The sequence below is a fragment of the Herpailurus yagouaroundi genome, unplaced genomic scaffold, assembly GCF_014898765.1.
Source record: "Herpailurus yagouaroundi ecotype Mexico unplaced genomic scaffold, PumYag 162, whole genome shotgun sequence".
Taxonomy (NCBI): domain Eukaryota; kingdom Metazoa; phylum Chordata; class Mammalia; order Carnivora; family Felidae; genus Herpailurus; species Herpailurus yagouaroundi.
Window position 1 is genome coordinate 31,360,281 of NW_024412403.1, and position 19,763 is coordinate 31,380,043.

The window sequence follows — 19,763 nt, forward strand, 5'->3', positions numbered from 1 at the left end:
TGCCCTCTTCAATGTTCATCACCTACCCTCCCCTCCCTCCCACCCCCATCAACCCTCAGTTTGTTCTCAGTTTTTAAGTCTCTTATGCTTTGGCTGTCTCCCACCCTAACGTCTTTTTTTTTTTTCCTTCCCCTCCCCCATGGGTTTCTGTTAAATTTCTCAGGATCCAATTTGTATAGTAATTTTTAAAAAAAAGAAAGCTAATTTAGACTATTTTAAATAAAAAAATAAAGTTTTCTTAAATTTCTATCATTTTAAAAGGACTGTGTTCAAATGTATAGCTAGTACCTTTTGGGTTATTTTAGTGTATCATATAACTGTTTCCACATTTTCTATGAATAAAAACATGTAATAAACACTATTTCTATCTTCTGTTCAAGCAGCTGGAATATGCCATATTCAAGCTATAATCAAATAGAATTGTAAATAAATACATGCACTCACACATAAAAACACATGCATGCACACACACGCACAATTCAATGCAGAAAAGGCTATTTGTCCTCAAGAGATTTATTTCTTTTTAATATCTACTGTTGTACGGAAGAAGCCTTTAATTGTTTCTTTAATTACTCCAGCACGTCTACCTTAACATCTTGTCTGATAACCTTATCTATACAACTGTTATTCCTTAGTTGAAAAGTGATTTAGGATGGCTAATCTCTTTTTCTGTTTCAATCTGTGCTTTCTCTATTTTCTAGTCAGTACTAGAAACAGCACTCAAAAAGACTCAAGCTCTACCACACTTCCACTTTGCTTTAATTAAATCATGTGTTGGCATTTGATGTAATTTATGGCTGATAACTTTAGATTTGTCTCATACCAGACTATGCACAGTTTCATCTATTTCTTCTCAGTTTAGTTTTCATTCCAGAAAGTTCCATTAAGGGAATATTAAAATATTGTATAAAGATAATAAATAGCCTTACACAAGTTTAAAGGCAATATTGTTCTTTTGTCTGTATTTTCCACTGGTAAGATGACTTTTACCTCAAAGTGTCCATAGTTCTGTACTGTTGCATTTACAGATACAGAAATGCAACCACATATATTTACATATGTAAGCATCAAAGAGTATGCCATGTAACAAATTTACTTTGACTTAAAATTTTCAAGCAATCTTGTTTAATAATATATCTACTGTTTCTTTAATCATTTGGCCATTTAATGCTTACCTTATATAGTTGGTAATAATATGTGGAACAGCTGCAAACTTTCACAGTAATAGGTACAATCGAATCTGATGTGTCTAATTAATTTTTAGTCCAACAAATTAGTTTTGTTCTTCATTACTCTCCAATGGGAGAAAGACATTACATTTCATTATATTTTTTGTCTGCAAGAACAATGGAGCGTTACAGGTCACATGCCTCCCTTGTCTATACTCTAATTAGTCCAACTGACAACATTTTTCAAAAATACCAGAAGCATAAGAAATAGTAATAAACCTTGGGTAACATATATATCACACTATACCAAATATGATATTTTATGGACCTTTTACACAAATGAAGGACACATTTTCTCTTCTCTTTGTTCTATAAGGTGTTTGTTTTCTTTTTAGTAACTATTAGTAGTTAGAAAAATCGCCAGATATGTGTATGTCTCATATTGAAAATATGAGCTCAGTTTAAATACATTTTTTTAAATGTTTATAATTGAAAGAGGGCAAGTGAGCAGGGGAGAGGCAGAGAGCCTAATGCAGGGCTTGAACTCATGAACCATGAGATTATGACCTGAGCTGAAGTCAGATGCTTAACCAATTGAGCCACCCAGGTGCCCTTTTTTTTTTTTTTTCAACGTTTATTTATTTTTGGGACAGAGAGAGACAGAGCATGAACGGGGGAGGGCAGAGAGAGAGGGAGACACAGAATCGGAAACAGGCTCCAGGCTCTGAGCCATTAGCCCAGAGCCTGACGCGGGGCTCGAACTCACGGACCGTAAGATCGTGACCTGGCTGAAGTCAGACGCTTAACCGACTGCGCCACCCAGGCGCCCCCCAGGTGCCCTTTTAAATACATTTTAAACTAAGTTTATATGTATAATAATAAAGGGCAAATAGGTTGGAAAAATTAACCAGGTTTATTACATAAGTGAATCTGGTTTTCACATCTAGAATTTAACACAAAAGACATTTCAGAAATAGAATATAAGTATGCATAACAAAAATACTAGCAGCTGTAAGAAACAAGCCTATGTACTGATTGGCTTAAAAAAATAAAGGTTGTTTGTTTTTTTCTTATTCATAGCCCTGTCTAGTATGGAGTAGCAGAATGGGTGGGGCTTCTACTCCACACAGTTATTCAGGGAATTTCAATCCTTCCAGTCACTAGCTGTGCCATCTTTGAGCGGGGTCAGAATCCTCCAAAGATCCGCTCTTTCTATTTAACATTAGGAAGGAAAGAGAATGTCAAGTATTGTTACAGTAGTGTCTGGGTCAGATCTGGAAGTAGTATGCATAACTTGTGCCCCTGCTGTATTGGCCAATAACTCAGTCACTTTGTTTCACTTCAACTACAAGTGAGTCTGGGAAATGTAGGTTAATTTCTGACCTGAAAGAAAGAAGAAACTAGTAAACAAGTCATCTGTGGTTTTCCAGATCTCACATGTGGACAATTTACAACTTACATCCCTGAAGTTATGTGAGCGGTTCTTAAAGTAACCTGTACCTATACCTGGGTCCTAATTTTGAATCAACAAACTACTGTGTTCCTATCAGCCTCTTTACATACATTATCTTAAATAACACTCCCAAATATTTGAAACAGGACTGTTGCCAACTAGCAGAAACAGGTACTTGAAAAGATTAAGTGACCTACATGAGGTTATTGCTTACTTAAGCTAGTAAGTGGCAGGGATGATATTCAAACAGAAAACTTCAAAGACCGTGTTCTTTCTAATATATTGTAGTGCCATGATAACTAAAACAATGAACATCTTTGGATGTAATATGTTGAAATTAGCCACTTATATTTCGATTTCAATTTCTTTAAAAAGCCTTTGATTAGTAATTTTAAGATATGATGTTGACATTACAAATAATTTCACATCAGTGTGTAAATTTCTTAATCTCTTATATAAACACCTAACCTAAATCTTTGCTCTTAAGTGATACTATGATTCCATGAGTTTTTAACTATTTTAAAATGTGGACTAAGATTTTAATTATCTCTGAGAGGTCTAAATTCTCAAAAACATGAGTATTTCTAGAATAATAGTCCAGATTTAAATGTTTATTTTAGTGGGTCACCTGGGTGGCTCAGTTGGTTAAGCGTCTGATTTGATTTCAGATCAGGTCCTGAATCTTATAGTTCCTGAGATCAATCCCCATGTTGGGCTGTATGCTGACAGCACAGAGCCTGCTTGGGATTCTCTCTCTCCCTCCCTCTCTCTCTGGCCATCTCTTGCTTGCTCTCTATCTCTCTCTCAAAATAAATAAATTAATTTTAAAAAGTAAATGTTTACTTTAGTAACATAGACCTTAGAATTAATTTTAAAGTTGTCTTTTTAATTAAACCTACAAGTGGATTTTCAAATTAGTTTAGTTTTAAAGGAATATGTGAGATTTATCTTTTTGTGACATTTTAATTATAGACACTAATCTCTATGAAAATATACTTCTATAATTGTCATTGTTTTATATAGTAGTTTTAATACATTCCAAAAAAATTAAAGGCTGTTTGATCAAAATAAATTCCCTGTTAGAATATTAAGGATAATATTAAGTTACCTATTTTTAAATCTTGAACACTTCAACTTAGGCAGTGCTATAGAGGAAAGACAATTTATAAATACCCTGTGAATGTTGTAGTTGCTTTTTAAAATTTTATTTTAGCAAGGCTATGTTAAAATATGCTTTATTTGGCTGAAGAAACGTTGCTGTTATTTTGCCCACTACACTTGCATTAGTACTTATTTATAAGGCAATAAATCAAGAAGCAGTTCTGAATCTATTCATAGTAACCCCAAGCATAAGGGAGCAATGTTCTTAATCACATTTTAAACTCATAACTTGATTCTTCTTCTGAAACGTATAATATACGCTTATCAATAATTTTGACAGGCTCAGAGCACAATTATTACCTGCCTTCATAGGAATTTTCTAATTTTCTCTGCCTTTGGTACACCATGTAGGTATTCCTGTGTTGACTTTCATAATAATGTTTACTAAAACTATTATTTCTTCCACAGGGGGACGTAATGAAGTTGTCATTACTGAAAACAATAACAGCATAACTGAACAAATCACTGATGTTGTGAAGCAACCAGCCTTCATAGCTGGTATTGGTGGTGCCTGCTGGGTAATCTTGATGGGTTTTAGCATCTGGTTGTATTGGCGAAGAAAGAAGAGAAAGGGGCTCAGTAATTATGCTGGTAAGAGACTGTCTCTAGCTAAGAAAACCTCTTAACTTTAGGAATGTAATGAAATGAAAGAGAAGGAATGGAATTGAATAACAAATGAGTGAATGAACAAATGAATGAATAGATGTTTTGGGCTTGTTTTAAACACCTGCTCTGTAAAATGCAATTATAAACAACATGCTTTAATACATCTCTTTTCACCATATTACGTTATAAACATAAGGCAAGCTTTTTGCTTGTATCTCCGATGAAGTGCAACAAGAATGCACATGGATATGTGTAACCATTTTTTTCTCAAGTAGTTCTTCAAAACAGTCACTCACAAGCACAGCACACACACACACACACACACACACACACACACACACACACACAGACTGCATGCTATGCAGCCATTATTTGAGAAGTGGATTTAGGCAAGAGCGTTACTAACATGCTCAGTAAGAACAAAAATATTTAAAATATAGCTTTTAGTATTTCAAGATGCAGATTACAATAGGACATGTCCCGGACGGCAAATAAAAATAAGCAAAAAAAAAATCTCATCACAATTAATAAGACTGGTGAGGCATGAATTAAATGACTTCATAATCACTTAAAGAGGGTGTCTGTTTCAAGGTAGCCAATCATCATTTTAGAAGGAAGAAAAATGGGAAGGAAAAGAAGCAGAAGAAAAAGAAGATCCTAGATATTCTATTTGCAAAAATGTTTTCTTTTTAGAGTCTGAAACAGAATTCCAAGGAGTCAAAAATTGTGACCTTCAAAACATTTCTGAGGCAGAGGAGATAGGGGAGGGGGTGGAATTATCAAGTCAGTGATTAGAAGAGTGAACTCAGTAATGAAGCTATAGTTAATAATCATTTTAATTGCAATTCATTTTAAGTATTTCCTCTAACAACAATCATAAAAATAAGTTGTCTCACAATATTTCACACTTTCTGGAATTTAGAAGGGAATAATTTTCATTTAACATCATCCTACAAACACTTTAGAATTTTTTGACACATTTTATTCAGTCTTCTATTTCTAGTTTTAATTTTAAGTTTAAATGTTTATAAATGTCTTAATAACTGATTTTGACAGAAACTTCATAGTTTATTAAGCTGATATGCTGCTGTAGTTTGTAGGCTTCTAAGCCACTGATAATGTCTAAATACTGCAAAATGGAAGGGATAGGACCCACTTGGTTGTCTTACTGGTTATTTCACAGTATTTAAATATGATGATTTGATTCTAACGTTATAGCTCATATCTGTATCTTATGAAAATAAAGCTTATTATTTACTGGTTAGACTACGTTTCTAAGACTAGAGAAAGCAGTATAGTGTATCCATTGAAAAGGGGATTCCAAACTTTGTGACTTGCAATCATTCTCCCATTCTCATATTCCATTGGTCGCTGATGGTTACTCCCTTGTGTTTTATCATTCTGAGTGCTATCTCACCACAACAGGGAGGCATTCTTCCCAGCAAGGAATACTAGGTAATAACTGCCAAGTGTCAGAGTCTTGAACATTCGTGATATTTAATGTACTTCTTGTTCTGCAGTCCAGTCCTCTACTTTCACTCCTTGTAGGTATTGTCCATCAACCCATCTATTTAATCAATCACCATGTTACAGTTCATCCCTGTGATGCACGTACAAATCATCTAAATCATAGGGAAGAACTGACTTAATTCATGGACTAGGTTATGTTTATCCCTTTGCTTGACCTAAGTGAAAATAATAAAAGATTGACCGTGCTAGTTTCACTGAAAATTCTAAGATATCCACATTCGAGGCATTGCATTTTTATCCCCCACATTCATTCCCTCACTCCTTACAAATAACATAGCTCTCTTAACTTTTAGGTTTGTGCTTTTAGTAAAATTATATCAGACTTCCTTGTTCTTCTTTTTCCTCTCCCTTTTATTTTTTTTTAACATCAGTTCTTTTTAAAACCTATGCATTTAATTTGAAAATATCTGTTGGTTTTTGAGCTTGACAAGAATAGTACAGTTCCTATTATCATTTCTCATTGTGATTGATATCCATCTGCTTGTAGAGGAACTGCTAACTCAGAAGGTGCTATGCCCTTCAAATATTTTGGAATAAGGCCAAGCCAGAGAGCAGCCTTTCAAAACCTTTATACTTAATTGATAGATGGCTGACTCCCAGAATGGATTTACCTTCAACTAATAATTTGCCTTCTAGCAACTGATGTTCTCTGCTAAGTGAGAAGCAAATGAAAATCCAAACCACAGGTACCTAGCAATGTATATCTGACTTTATGATCTTTTTTATAATCTCCGTCCATATACATCTTACCCTTCACCTGTTAAAATTTTCATATTCTTGTCCTTATACAACTTTAAAAATGGGGATTTTAAATAGGAATGATTAGTGGAATATGTATCAAAGTTTTAAATTTCTGATGTTGTAGGAGCACAAAGATTTCATACAAGGCTATTTTTTTCTTTCTTTGAAGTGTGTTATAAAACTTATAGGGAATATACTTGATTTGTACTGGTTCTATTTTGGTTTTCATAAAACTTCTCTGGGAATGTTTTAAATTTTATCAGTATGAAAGCAATGTCATTTTTCTCACAAAATGGAAAGCCTACTGTTTTCACATTTTTACTGCATGGTAATGTCTATATAGTGTCCAAACTTTATTGTTAATTCATGAGAGCATTGGTAATTTTTTTCCCTAAATAAACAAAAAGTCTATTTTGGGATAAGTATTTAGATTAATTTTGTAACATAAGATATTTCCTTTCTTTCCAACCTCAGTTGTGATCTTGGATTATACTTAAACATCTGGTGCAATTTATATATATTAAGATATAATATATATTTCGTGCAATTTGCATATATACACACATTTTATTTTATTTTGTTTTATTTACTTTTTTTTTTTTTTTTTTTTTTGAGAGAGAGAGAGGGTGCAACTGAGTAAGGGGCAGAGAGAAGGCAAGAGAGAGAGAATCTCACACAGGCTCTGCACCATCAGCATGGAGCCCAAAGTGAGGCTCCTGACGCGGGTCTCGATCTCACCCAGTGGGGCATCCGTGCTCACCCAAAGGGAGACTTGAACTCACCCTATGTTGGGGGGGGAGGCTGAAGCTCACCTGATGCGGGGCTCAAACTCAGGAACCTTGAGATCATGACCTGAGCCGAAGTCAGATGCTTGACCAACTGAATCACCCAGCTGCCCCTATACATGCATTTTAATAAAGCTTGACTGACTCTAAGTAGAATTGTAAAGCAGGTAAAATTTGATTTCGGCACTCCCTTTTCTCTGCTTCATTCCAAATCTCCTCTTACCACTAGAAGTAGAACAGGGAAGATTTTAACTAGTGGGAAGACATTTCAATATCTTTCAGGTTGGAAATTCTAACTCTCAGCAGGCAGCCTTCCACTCACCCTGTGCAGGCAAAAACTTACTGACTTTTTTTAAAGCTAATCTTTGTGTATCTGTCATGTGGAAAATTATATTTGAATGTTTAGAAGGAAATAAAATAAAAACATGCTACTCAGTATTGATATTTTTCATATATTGGAGGATTTAACATATTTATCATAGAACACTAGTGAATGACACCTTACATTGTAAAAATGAATATCAAGTATCAAATGCAGGGGCGCTTGGGTGGCTTAGTTGGTTAAGTGTCCTACTCTTCAGCTCGGGTCATGATCTCACGATTTCTGGGTTCAAGCCCCATGGCAGCACAGAGCCTGCTTGGGCTTTTCTCTCCTCCTCTCTCTCTCTCTCTGACACTCCCGCTGTCTCAAAATAAATAAATAACCTTAAAATAATGAATTAAATGCAAACATATATTTAAATGATCTGAGAGGAGAATTTGGCCTGAATATACTTTGTTTCTTTACGTAGCAGATAGTGGAGATTTCCCCAGGCAATGTTACATGCTAACTTCTTATTCAATTGTTTCCTATTTATCCTTTCTTTAATTCTTCAGATACAATCACATGTCACCTCTTTGCATATGGTGCAAAGAAAGGCAGCTTGAACAACAACAAAAAAGGGAATCCTTATATTCTATGTGAAATCATTTTATACTTTCATACAGCATCATACAATGTTATTTATCTTACGCTCCATTGAGCACTAAAAGTCTACTTGTCACTGCTTGTGAGGCTCATGACTGCTCGACTAATTCACCACTTGAATTGTTGTAACATCAAATGAGTTGTAAAAAGATTTGGGCAGAAAAAAACAGAGCATATGAGGTGATTTTTGAATCTGGAGTAAATGTTTGATCACAGGTATAACAGTATTTGTGAATAGATAAATAAACAACGTAAGTTTGAATAAAAACCATGTAGCTCACAGGAGAGGTCTATGTAGCTATATGTATATATAATATACATACTCATATATATCCACTTTATAATCCTCATGAAGGCTAATGACTCTTTTCAAACTTACATTGTTCACTTTTCTTATTCACAATTTTTAAGTTATCAACTTTTTAATGAAAGTATATATTTTGCACCTAAAGGGGTGAGTGATACTTTATAAGTATTATATTACATCTGAGAATAACAGGCTTTATGAAACTCAGTAAATATAAACAATATATTATTGAGTAAGCAAATTATGAAATGCTAAACACTTCTTACATAGCTTTAAAACTGTTGGTAAAATATAAATTATTTGACAAAACTATCCAAAGAGAGCTAAAAGATTTGATGGAATTTTTATACTCTGATTTTCTGGGCTGAGTTAATGCTTATTAAAAGAGGATTAATCTACATTCATATTTGAGAACTAGCTTATCAGGAGAGGGAATGAGGCTTGGCTGGCAACATTAAAGTTTCCATTTGGAGTAGGAAAATGTGGCCTACTAGAGATAGGCACTCTGAAAGCTTCCTTACCTCAAAATGTCAATTTACCACATAGTTACATTTCCCTTCCCCCTCAATTCTAGCAGGCATGAGATTAGGATTAATCCTGTCAGATAATAGTAGAGGTACTTTCTGTATGACATAAACTTGCAAAATCTCTTTACCTTATTTCCTTTATAAATATTGCAATAAATTCAAAATATTTAATGCAATTCTAAAACGTTTCAGATTGTGGTGTCTGTAGAACTTTTTGGACATCTTAGCATGATCCAGTTAGCTTTAGATTAAAAAAAACAAAAAACAACAACAACAAAAAAAAAAAACCAAAAAAAACCTTCTATATGTTGTTCCCTGAAGTTCTTAACTTTATATACTAGCCGGGACTCGTTCCTGGTAAAGATTCACACTTATTTCAAATTTATCTCTGGTACGCACAACGTTATTACACTGTGATTATCAAAATCATGACTAGGGCCAAATTTTCCAACGACCTCTCTTTCCCTCCCTCTTGCTTTTAAATTCAAGGAAGTTCAACATCTTTTTGAAATGAAAGCCAAATCAAATCAGAAGAAATAGCTTGCAATTTTCTGTGGCATTTATTTTTCCCCCCTCTGGAAGGAAGGAAGGAAGGAAGGAAGGAAGGAAGGAAGGAAGGAAAGAAAAAAAGAAAGAAAGAAAGAAAGAAAGAAAAGAAAGAGAGGAAAGAAGGAAGGGAGGGAGGGAGCAGGGAAGGAAGGAAGAAAGAGAGGAAGGGAGGAAAGGAGAAAAGAAAGAAGGAGGATGGGGGAGGAAAGAAGGAAGAAAGAAAGAAAACGAAAAAAGACAGGAGAAAAATGCTAATCAAAACACCATATATGACTTCTATTTGTGAGTTCTAATTGCTTGTCCTTATTTCTAGTCTACTTTTCATTTCATGGTCTAATGCAACAAAGTTACTTTTGGTCTACTTTTCAAGATGGAACAAATCCAGAAGTTTGGAGTATGTGGTAAAAAAGAAAACTTGAATATTTGTCATATTTTTTTTCTTTCTTTACAAAGATAACTAATCGAACATTTTATAGTTAGGGTTTCTTTTTTTGTTTGTTTGTTTGTTTTTTGGGTTTCTTTTGTCATGGAAGCATACAAAATAGAGAATTTTCATGTATACCAAATTCTGCTTCTGGACCAGTTTAAGTTGGTCATGCATTTATATAATGTCCTGTTTATTTTTGCCTTTGTACAGTTCGTATGCAGAGGTGCAAAGATAAGAGTCTGTATGGAATATTTTGCCAAAAGAGGTCTAGAAACATTTGAAAACGTATTTTAATGATGACTGGAACACAAATTGAAAATGGATATGTCCTAAATGCTTTGAAATTTAAATATATTTTACTCACAACATTTAGCATAGAGTCCTTAGCATAGACTCCATTCTCTAACACGTCTTTAATTTAACCCTGATGATATTTCCCCAGTATTCTATGTGTTAAAATACATATAACATAAAAGATACTATTTTGACTATATTTAAGTATACAGAGTGGTATCATTAAAACCATTCATGATGTGCGATCATCACCACCATCCACCTCCAAAATTTTTTTCATCTTCAAATTGAAACTTTATACCCTGTAAATAATAACACCCCATTCCCCCTCCACTGCTCTAATCCCTGGAAATCACCTTTCTACTTCCTGTCTATGATTTTGGCTGCTCCAACTTCCTCCTATTAGTGGAATCATATAGTACTTGCCTTTTTGTGACTGATTTATATCACTTAGCATAATGTCCTCAAGTTCACCCAGGTTTTAGCATGTCAGAATTCTCTCCTTTCTTATAGCTGAATTGTGTGTATATAAAACCATTTTTCGTATCTATCCATCCATCTATGGACATTTTGATTGCTTCCAAGTTTTACCTATTGTGAATAACAGTACTATGGACATGGGTCTACAAATATCTTTTGAGACCTTGCTTTCAGTTATTTTGGGTATATACTCAGAAATGGAATTGTTGGATCATATGGTAATTTTATATTTTTAAATTTTGAGGAGCCACCCGTTCCAATTTCACTACAGTTCCAATTTCTCTCCTTGCCGAGACTTGTTATTTATTGTGTCTTGCATAGTAGCCATCCTGATGGATGTGAAGTAGTGTCTCATTGTAATTTTGATTTTTATTTCCCTGATATTCAGTGATGCTGAGCATCCTTTCAGGGCTTAGTGGCCATTTGAATGCTCTCTGTTTGGTAAAATATTGAGTGTGGCCTTATAACTTTAAAATTCATATTTTATGAAGAATTTACCAGTAGTATATAAAAGTACAACTTAATTTTTGGGCCTCTGCTTCAGTTGCCTTTTTTTTTCCCCTCTAATATCACTTATTGCTCTAACAATAACGGAAAGTTTGGATAGGGACGGAGGAGCATCTAAATTAGGAAAAATACTTAGCTTGTTTCCACAGATCTTCGAAATAGCACATTTTGAGGTGCAGCCTATCAGTGCCTGCTTATTTGCATATTCACAATGATATTCACAACATTATCTTAACACAACATTATCTTAACTCTCTTTTAGTAAAGTAAAACATTCACTTGATAGCCCATTAAAAAAAAACACATAACTAGAAAGTCACATCCCATGGAAAAAAGCTAATTAGCTGTACTGTTTTCACATTTTGTGTGCACATTTTTTTCCTTAATCAGGACTTTATTTAATAGCTCCAGTGCTCAATATTTTTTTATCAATTGTTTCAAATTAATCCTTTTTTTGTTTTTGTTAAAGGCAATTATTAATGGGACCAAATGTGGTATGGGCCACTGCTGATTCTTGTCTCCCGTCACTTAAGCGAGCTTGTCAGGAAGTAGAGTAGCGATCAGTGTCCTTTCATCTTCTCTGAGGAGATGTCCAAAGCCAGTTCTGGGCAGACGCAAAGGATATGTCAGGACTGTTTTGTAATGAACTTGAGATGTTACCGGAAAAATTGAGGAGGCAATGTAGTTCAGGTGCCAGCAAGATGTTTCTGAAGTCCTGACAGACCCTGGGAATCATGATCATGATCATGTCACCTAATTATGATGTTGTGAGAGATATGTCCTTGGATGACCTTAGGGAAGGGACTGGGGAACTGCATTTGAAAATTGACAAAATTTAAAGAGCAATCATATTTCATAGCAAAAACTTGAGGAAAAATGAATTATGGAGAGATTATTCAAATTAAAATGATTTACTGTCTGTATATTTTAAGTGACAATATAGGCTCTATGTATTTAAGATATGAATCAATTCTTGGGGGGAATAATGTCCCCTAACATTATGACTCAGTCAGTTGAGCATTTGACTCTTGATTTCAGCTCAGGTCATGATCCCAGGGTCTAGGGATCAAGCCCCACACTGGGCTCCACACTGAGCATGGAGCCTGCTTAAGTTTCTTCTTTTTCTCCCTCTGTCCCTGTCCCCTACTAGTGCTCTCTCTGCCTACCAAATTAAAAAAAATATATATATATATATATGCATATATATATGTATGAATATACATATATATGAATCAATTCATAAACTTTTATTTTTACATTTACTCATTAGGAAATCGTGGTAAATATAATTTGTAGATTCCAAATATGGGATATATTGGATTCACATCTATGCAATGTTTTTTTTTTCTTGTTTTTTTTTAATGTTTCTAGTGTTTATTTAAATTCCAGTTATTTAACATGCAATGTAATATTAGTTTCAGTTGTACAATATAGTGATCCAATACTTCCATACGATACCCGGTGCTCAGCAGAGCAAATGCCCTCCTTAATCCCCATAACCTATTTCCCCCTTCCTCCCACCCACCTCCCCTCTGGTAGCCATCAGTTTTTTCCTTCATCCCCAGGAATGGGTTTAGCTGATCTATGTTCATTTTAGTCAGAATTGCCATTTTGCAATCCATAAACTAAACAGCAAAATTTTTCCATGATCTTAGAGTTAACTCTTTGAGAGGAAAAATTTGATCCATGCCAATGTGAAACTATTTATAGATTTTATCCCACTAATCATGAATATTTGTATTTTACTGCAAACATATTTAAAAAAAAAAAAAACTTTGAATAGAGTTTCTGTCTTAGATCCTCTCTGTAGAATGCATCATATTACCTTTCTGAAATCTCAAACATTTTGAATACCAAATATGTTTGGCTTTTCAAAGGTTTTGGAAAAGAAATGATGGATCCTAACTGATATTTACGTTCTTTGGCCAATCCTTGAAACCCGTTTTTATGTTGATAGCTTTGTGGAATGGAATCTAGTGTCTGGAGGGAGTAGATTCTCCAGCTTTAATTCTATGGGATGCTTGTTGGTGTGACTAATAAGTTCAAGAGTTTTATAAAGGACTTAAGTTTTTGCAATTATTACATACAATTTAAATAGACTCAGTATCAAATATTTGAAGATTTTATTTTGTGTGAAGGTTGGATGATAAAACAAAGCACTCAGCACATGATTCTCTATTAATTATACTTTATGTCTATTGTAACCGTAGTTGTTCAACTCATAGTGATTAATGGTGTCCTTCAAAGGATCTGTGATGATGAGGAATATGTCATCAATCAATACCTGTTTATCTTTTTCACTGGCAGAATATTATTGCCTGTTTGAACTATTTTGTTTCTTTCTAAAAATTTTTTAAGGTTTATTCATTTTTCAGGAACAGAGAGAGACAGAGTGTGAGGCGGGGAGGGGCAGAGAAAGAGGGAGACACTGAATCTGAAGCAGGCTACAGGCTCTGAGCTGTCAGCACAGACCCCAACGCAGGGCTCGAACTCACAGACCATGAGATCATGACCTAAGCTGAAGTAGGACACAACCAACTAAGCCACCCAGGCGCCCCATGAATGATTTTGTTTCAATTTCTATTATGTGCATTTTATGTTGTGCCTTCTAATTAGGAAATCCACATATTAAGATTAAAAGTCATGGTTTGATAATCCCCCATTAATGCATGTAATCTTCCACTGCCACTATATATTCCAGTTGTAAGAGTTTTTGACCTCTAAGTACAAATTGCCCTTTTGACTTAACCATACAATTGGCTTGAAGTATTTTTAGATGTCTTATTAAACGATGGCTTTGCCCTGGGCCAAACCACTGCTTCTTATTCTCTGTACAATTATGTTACTTATATTTTGTTACAATCCCAGAGGCCTCAGCCCTAAAGTAAGGACCAGTATGTAGCTGTTATTAATCGTAATTAATATTGACTACTTGTGTGTGTCTTTCTTTTGTTAACAGTTACATTTCAAAGAGGAGATGGAGGACTAATGAGCAATGGGAGGTATGCTAAGAAGATTCTTTCTTCTTCTTAGTTTAATCAGGAATGAGAACGCTATAGTAAAGGCTATTATTGTAATAAACGATCACTTACAAGTCTGAGAATTCTAGGAGGAATTAAATGGCTTACCACAAGGTTTAATGATCTATCTGTTGTGCACTTTAGAGGAATCAAGTCCAGATGTTTCATATCTCCCAGATGCCCCTGAAGAAATTAGTAGTAAATATCACAAGGAATGTGTTCATTTGTTAGCAGGATGTTTATTGCATTAATTAGACATTAGCAAATGAAGTTGCTGTTGTTTAAGACTCCTTATTGGCTCTCACTAAATTGCTGTGAGTGAACAATTACACATAATCGATCACAAAGTAAATGATTCATGGATGATGAATAGGCTGTAGATTGATAGGACTGGATTCCACAACTTTGGATACTCAATTGAAATTGATAAAAGCTGATAACAAACCCATATATCCTCATCTATTTTCCCTTTGCCAATATGGAGATTGTAATTAGGCTCTGGTAATAACTTCCAATCTCCCATTTAATCAATATTTTAGCAAAAAGAGATTAGGTCTAATGAGAGCTAGTGCATGTAGCAAGTAAGCAGTTGGATCTTCTTATTGCAGTTTCCATAGAAACACATGTTTCTCTTAGGGACTGCACACAAATGGTCTATCAAAAATAAAGTACAATGATTATAGATGTTGCTATTTCTTTGTAAATATGCTAATAATCTGGAAAGGAATCGGATTCCCATCTTTTATATCAAAAATAGGAATTCTTTATTAAATATGATGTGAGGGAAGTTTTTCTCATAGTCTCTACTCACATGCTGGATGAGATCACAGTGAATCTTTAATTACCTTAAAGATCTTTCATATACCCCTAATATTTTGCAATTTGGAGAATTTGGAAATGTGCTATTGATGGAACAATATAAATATTGTTCATTAATTTTCTTCAAGTTCTTTGCCTCTAAATCAAGCATGAGGGCTCATAACAGGGATTACAGCCTACAGGGGACAGATAAATATGGGGGCTGCAGGAATCGAGGAAGCAATAGCCCAAAGTCCTGGAAATGGCTGATACTGAGCAGTCACTCTGAGCAATTGTTCCCTTGAGGTACCAATTTATCATCAAACCTTGTTTCAGGATCCTGCTATGTTGCCAATTCCCACCAGTTTCAGGGCAGACAACTAAATTCATTTGGATGTCAGCAGAATCCCAGGCAGAATGCTTCTGCTTCTACTGACAGGCTATATACAGTCTTAACCACTGAATTTCCTTAATTCTTGAGAACCTACACATTTTCATTTGAAGTGAATTAAAAGCTTCCTCAATTCTTTAATCTTGTGCATGAGACAAGTGTCCAAATCTTTCATTGAGCTCCATGGGTTGATTTCCCTTTAATTTCTGTTTTAGCCGTCCTGGTCTTCTAAATGCTGGTGATCCCAGTTATCCATGGCTTGCAGATTCGTGGCCAGCCACGAGTTTACCAGTAAACAATAGCAATAGTGGCCCGAATGAGATTGGGAATTTTGGACGTGGAGGTAAGTTGTGCTATTCAAAATGTTGTCATTTGTTTTCTTGGCTTTCCTAAGTGTTTTTAAAAAAAATTTTTGGGGGGGCGCCTGGGTGGCTCAGTCAGTTAAGCGTCCGACTTCGGCTCAGGTCATGATTTCACGGTCCGTGGGTCCGAGCCCCACATCGGGCTCTGTGCTGACAGCTCAGAGCCGGGAGCCTGTTTCAGATTCTGTGTCTCCCTCTCTCTGCCCCTCCCCCGTTCGTGCGCTCTCTCTGTCTCAAAAATAAATAAACGTTAAAAAATTAAAAAAAAACATTTTCTCATTTATTTATTTTTTTGAGACAGAGAGAGACAGAGCATGAACGGGGGAGGGTCAGAGAGAGAGGGAGACACAGAATCTGAAATAGGCTCCAGCTCCGAGCTGTTGGCACAGAGCCTGACGCGGGGCTCGAACTCACTGTGAGATCATGACCCGAGCTGAAGTCGGATGCTCAACCGACTGACCACTCAGGCGCTCCTCCTAAGTGTTTTTAAAAACATGTACTAGAGAATATTTTCTTCCATAATTAAAATTAGTGTAGCGCATGTGTGAACAGTGCTAAATATTTTATGTATAAAACTATTGCATCTATATGACCTTGAATAAAACTAAGCTTTAAGGAAGTGATTACTAACCACAATGACAATATTCATAATACATTTTGTTTTTAGGACTATTCGTACACAATTAGTGAAATCAGGAACTATGCTGCTAACTGGAAATTAGGATTTTGAACTAGTCATTTCAGTTCTCTACATGTCATTCAACATAGATTTATTAAGTATGTCCTGTGTTCCTGCCACTATGACAGATATTAAAAATAAAATATCAATATAAAGAGAGATGGTCCTTATCCTCACATGATATATCTTATAGAGTAGACAGTTCTTGAGAGTTGACATGTTGAGAGATAACTTAAATCTAGTTCTATCATTGTTAACGAGTGGCCCAAATAAAAGACAGAAAGGTGCTAAGTAGCTCATATGCTAAGGTCTTCAAAATTTGTTGCCACGATCCTCTCTGTAGGTCTTTATAAGGAGGCAGAATTTGACCTGCTATAAATAATTCCAGCCTCCCTACTGCTACCTTTTCATCCATTCAAAAGGAGACTGGTGGGTTTAGAGAAAGATGAGACAAGAGAAGTCTGTGGTCTCAGTGTTTAGTTTGGCAGAAATAATTGACTTTTCCATTGGTTGAAAGCTCTGTAGATAGTAAATGCACTGGAGCTGTCTTGCCAGTACCCAGCATGAGAAAGCTGCCCACTGGGAGTAAGAAAGTTCTATGAATGGAGTGTGTTTAAGTTGACATCTGAAGGAGGGGTAGAGATTAGTCAGAATTGTGGGAAAAATGTGTAGAGAGGAAACAACCATTTAAGGTTTATAAATAAGAAAGACATAGACTTAGTTGACAAAGGAATGAATTTCCTAGTGAATATAAAGTAGTAGGCAGCAGAAGTGGTAAAACAAACAAACAAACAAACAACAACAACAACAACAACAAAAATACAGAGGGACAGATAACAGAGGGCCTTCTAAGTCACAGAGAGACTTTAAACTTTGTCCAAAAGGTAGTCAGAAGGCATCAATGAATTTGTAAGAGGAGAATGCTAGGATCCAAGTACAGTGTTAAGTCATCCAGCCTTCTGCTGAGTGATGAGTGGAGTTATGGTAGAAAATGGAGTGATTAATTAGGAAAGGGGTGCTATGAGCCAAGAAAGTGTGGCTCAATCTGCTAGAGGATTTCTACACGTCTAGGTGGAATTAATGCTGGACCCAGGGCTAGGCTAAACTATTATAGGCTTCAGATGGGGACTTCACAGACATGAGTGCATAAACATACTGACTTAGACGAATAATTGTGGATACTGGCATTTTCTCTTCACAGATGGAATGCCAATGCATGCTTGAATATAATTAAAATAGTATTTCAAATAATAAAGCTACTAATTATTGCATAAGTCGGCATTCTGTCAATACCAACTTTAAGAAAGAGGGCCTTTTCTCATTCTTCAAATAAAATATAGACAATAACAATCCCCGTGTCATAGGTATATAATAAGGATTAAATGGGTGATTACATATACAGGTTTAGCACAAAGCGTGACAGACAAGCAGTGCCCACCATCAGTGTAGTAAATAAGAAAATTAAAAAAAATATATTGTTGTATGACTTCTCAGCTTCTGTAACCACCCCATTTAGGATTCTTACTTGCCAAAGCCTCTGAAAATGGCTGTCTCCCCTAGTGACCAAACTCTGAACCCTGCAATTACAGGCTATGACTTTTCCATGAGTGGGTTCTATGTCTGAGCATCTCCTCACCAGGAGAGCAGATGACTCCTGTCTACCTTACCCAGAATGATTTTGTAAAAAAAAAATTCTGTTCTGAAAGTTTTTATCTATCAAGGATTAGATGCCTCTTTTTTTTTTTTTTAATTTTTTTTTTCAACGTTTATTTTTTTGGGGACAAAGAGAGACAGGGCATGAACGGGGGAGGGGCAGAGAGAGAGAGAGGGAGACACAGAATCGGAAACAGGCTCCAGGCTCTGAGCCATCAGCCCAGAGCCTGACGCGGGGCTCGAACTCATGGACTGCGAGATCGTGACCTGGCTGAAGTCGGACGCGCAACCGACTGCGCCACCCAGGCGCCCCAGTAGATGCCTCTTTTACTTGCTATATTTGTAGGTGATTAGTGCACCATTCTCTCTTTACATCAACAAATGAATGCCTAAAGATGGAAAATATGTTTTGTTTTGGTTTTGTTTTTTCAGTTTGTAGCAGGCTACACTAACATCTAAAATTTAGTCTAATTTAGTCAAAGGATACATTTACAGATTTTCAAGGTTTATCTTCCATATCCACCTCATTTTTATGAAATATTTCACAGGTGAACATCAAGGCCAAGACGAAGTTTTTGCAAGGTTTACTGTGTTTCCTTTCAGTGTGATAGGTATTTTAAGCATTTACTGTGTACCAGGAGTAGGTAGGATTTTTTGTACATTTTATTTCATTTTCTTTGCATAATAAATGTGTGGCATAGACAATAATCATATTTACATTTTAAAGGCCAAGAAACTAAGGTTTATCAAAACCTTAGTTTGCAAGGTTTACTGTGTTTCCTTTCAGTGTGATAGGTGTTTTAAGCATTTACTGTGTACCAGGAGTAGGTAGGATTTTTTGTACATTTTATTTCATTTTCTTTGCATAGTAAATGTGTGGCGTAGACAATAATCATATTTACATTTTAAGGGCCAAGAAACTAAGGTTTATCAAAATGAATAACTTCAGATCTAGGTATAGAATATAGGTCTAACACATTTTAAAGTCTACGTTCTTTTATATGCACTGTTCTGCAATTCTCAAGGTGGGATTCACATGTATGATTGTATAACTATGTTCACTTAAAAGAATCATTGTGGATACTGACATTTCCCTTTTAAGAATGGAATACTAATACGTGTTGAAATGTAATGAAAATAGTATTTTGAATAATAAAGTTACTAATTATTGCATAAGTCTGCATTTTGTCAATACAAACTGTAAAATATTAATTTAATCATTTAGGGAGTGCTTACTCTCTGCAAAACACTAGGTGAGGAATTTATGGAAATTCAGACATAAATCCCATATGTTCCTGTTCCTAAGTATCTTACAATAGCAGGAGGGAGATAGTCATGTATGCAAGTGTACCAGGCC

At 35.3% G+C, this 19,763-nt stretch overlaps 1 protein-coding gene across 19 annotated transcripts in view; it reads left to right on the forward strand.

Annotated features, from left to right (window-relative positions):
* Positions 1-19,763, forward strand: part of ROBO2 (roundabout guidance receptor 2) — a 1,749,879-nt gene that overhangs the window by 1,676,710 nt on the left and 53,406 nt on the right. For 18 of the 19 annotated variants that reach the window (XM_040484189.1, XM_040484188.1, XM_040484186.1 and 15 more), the window contains 3 exons: positions 4,192-4,374; positions 14,463-14,505; positions 15,928-16,055. In XM_040484189.1, the coding sequence (XP_040340123.1) occupies positions 4,192-4,374; positions 14,463-14,505; positions 15,928-16,055 (354 nt within the window). The remainder of the gene's footprint in view (positions 1-4,191; positions 4,375-14,462; positions 14,506-15,927; positions 16,056-19,763) is intronic. The other variant, XM_040484194.1, reaches the window with a different exon arrangement.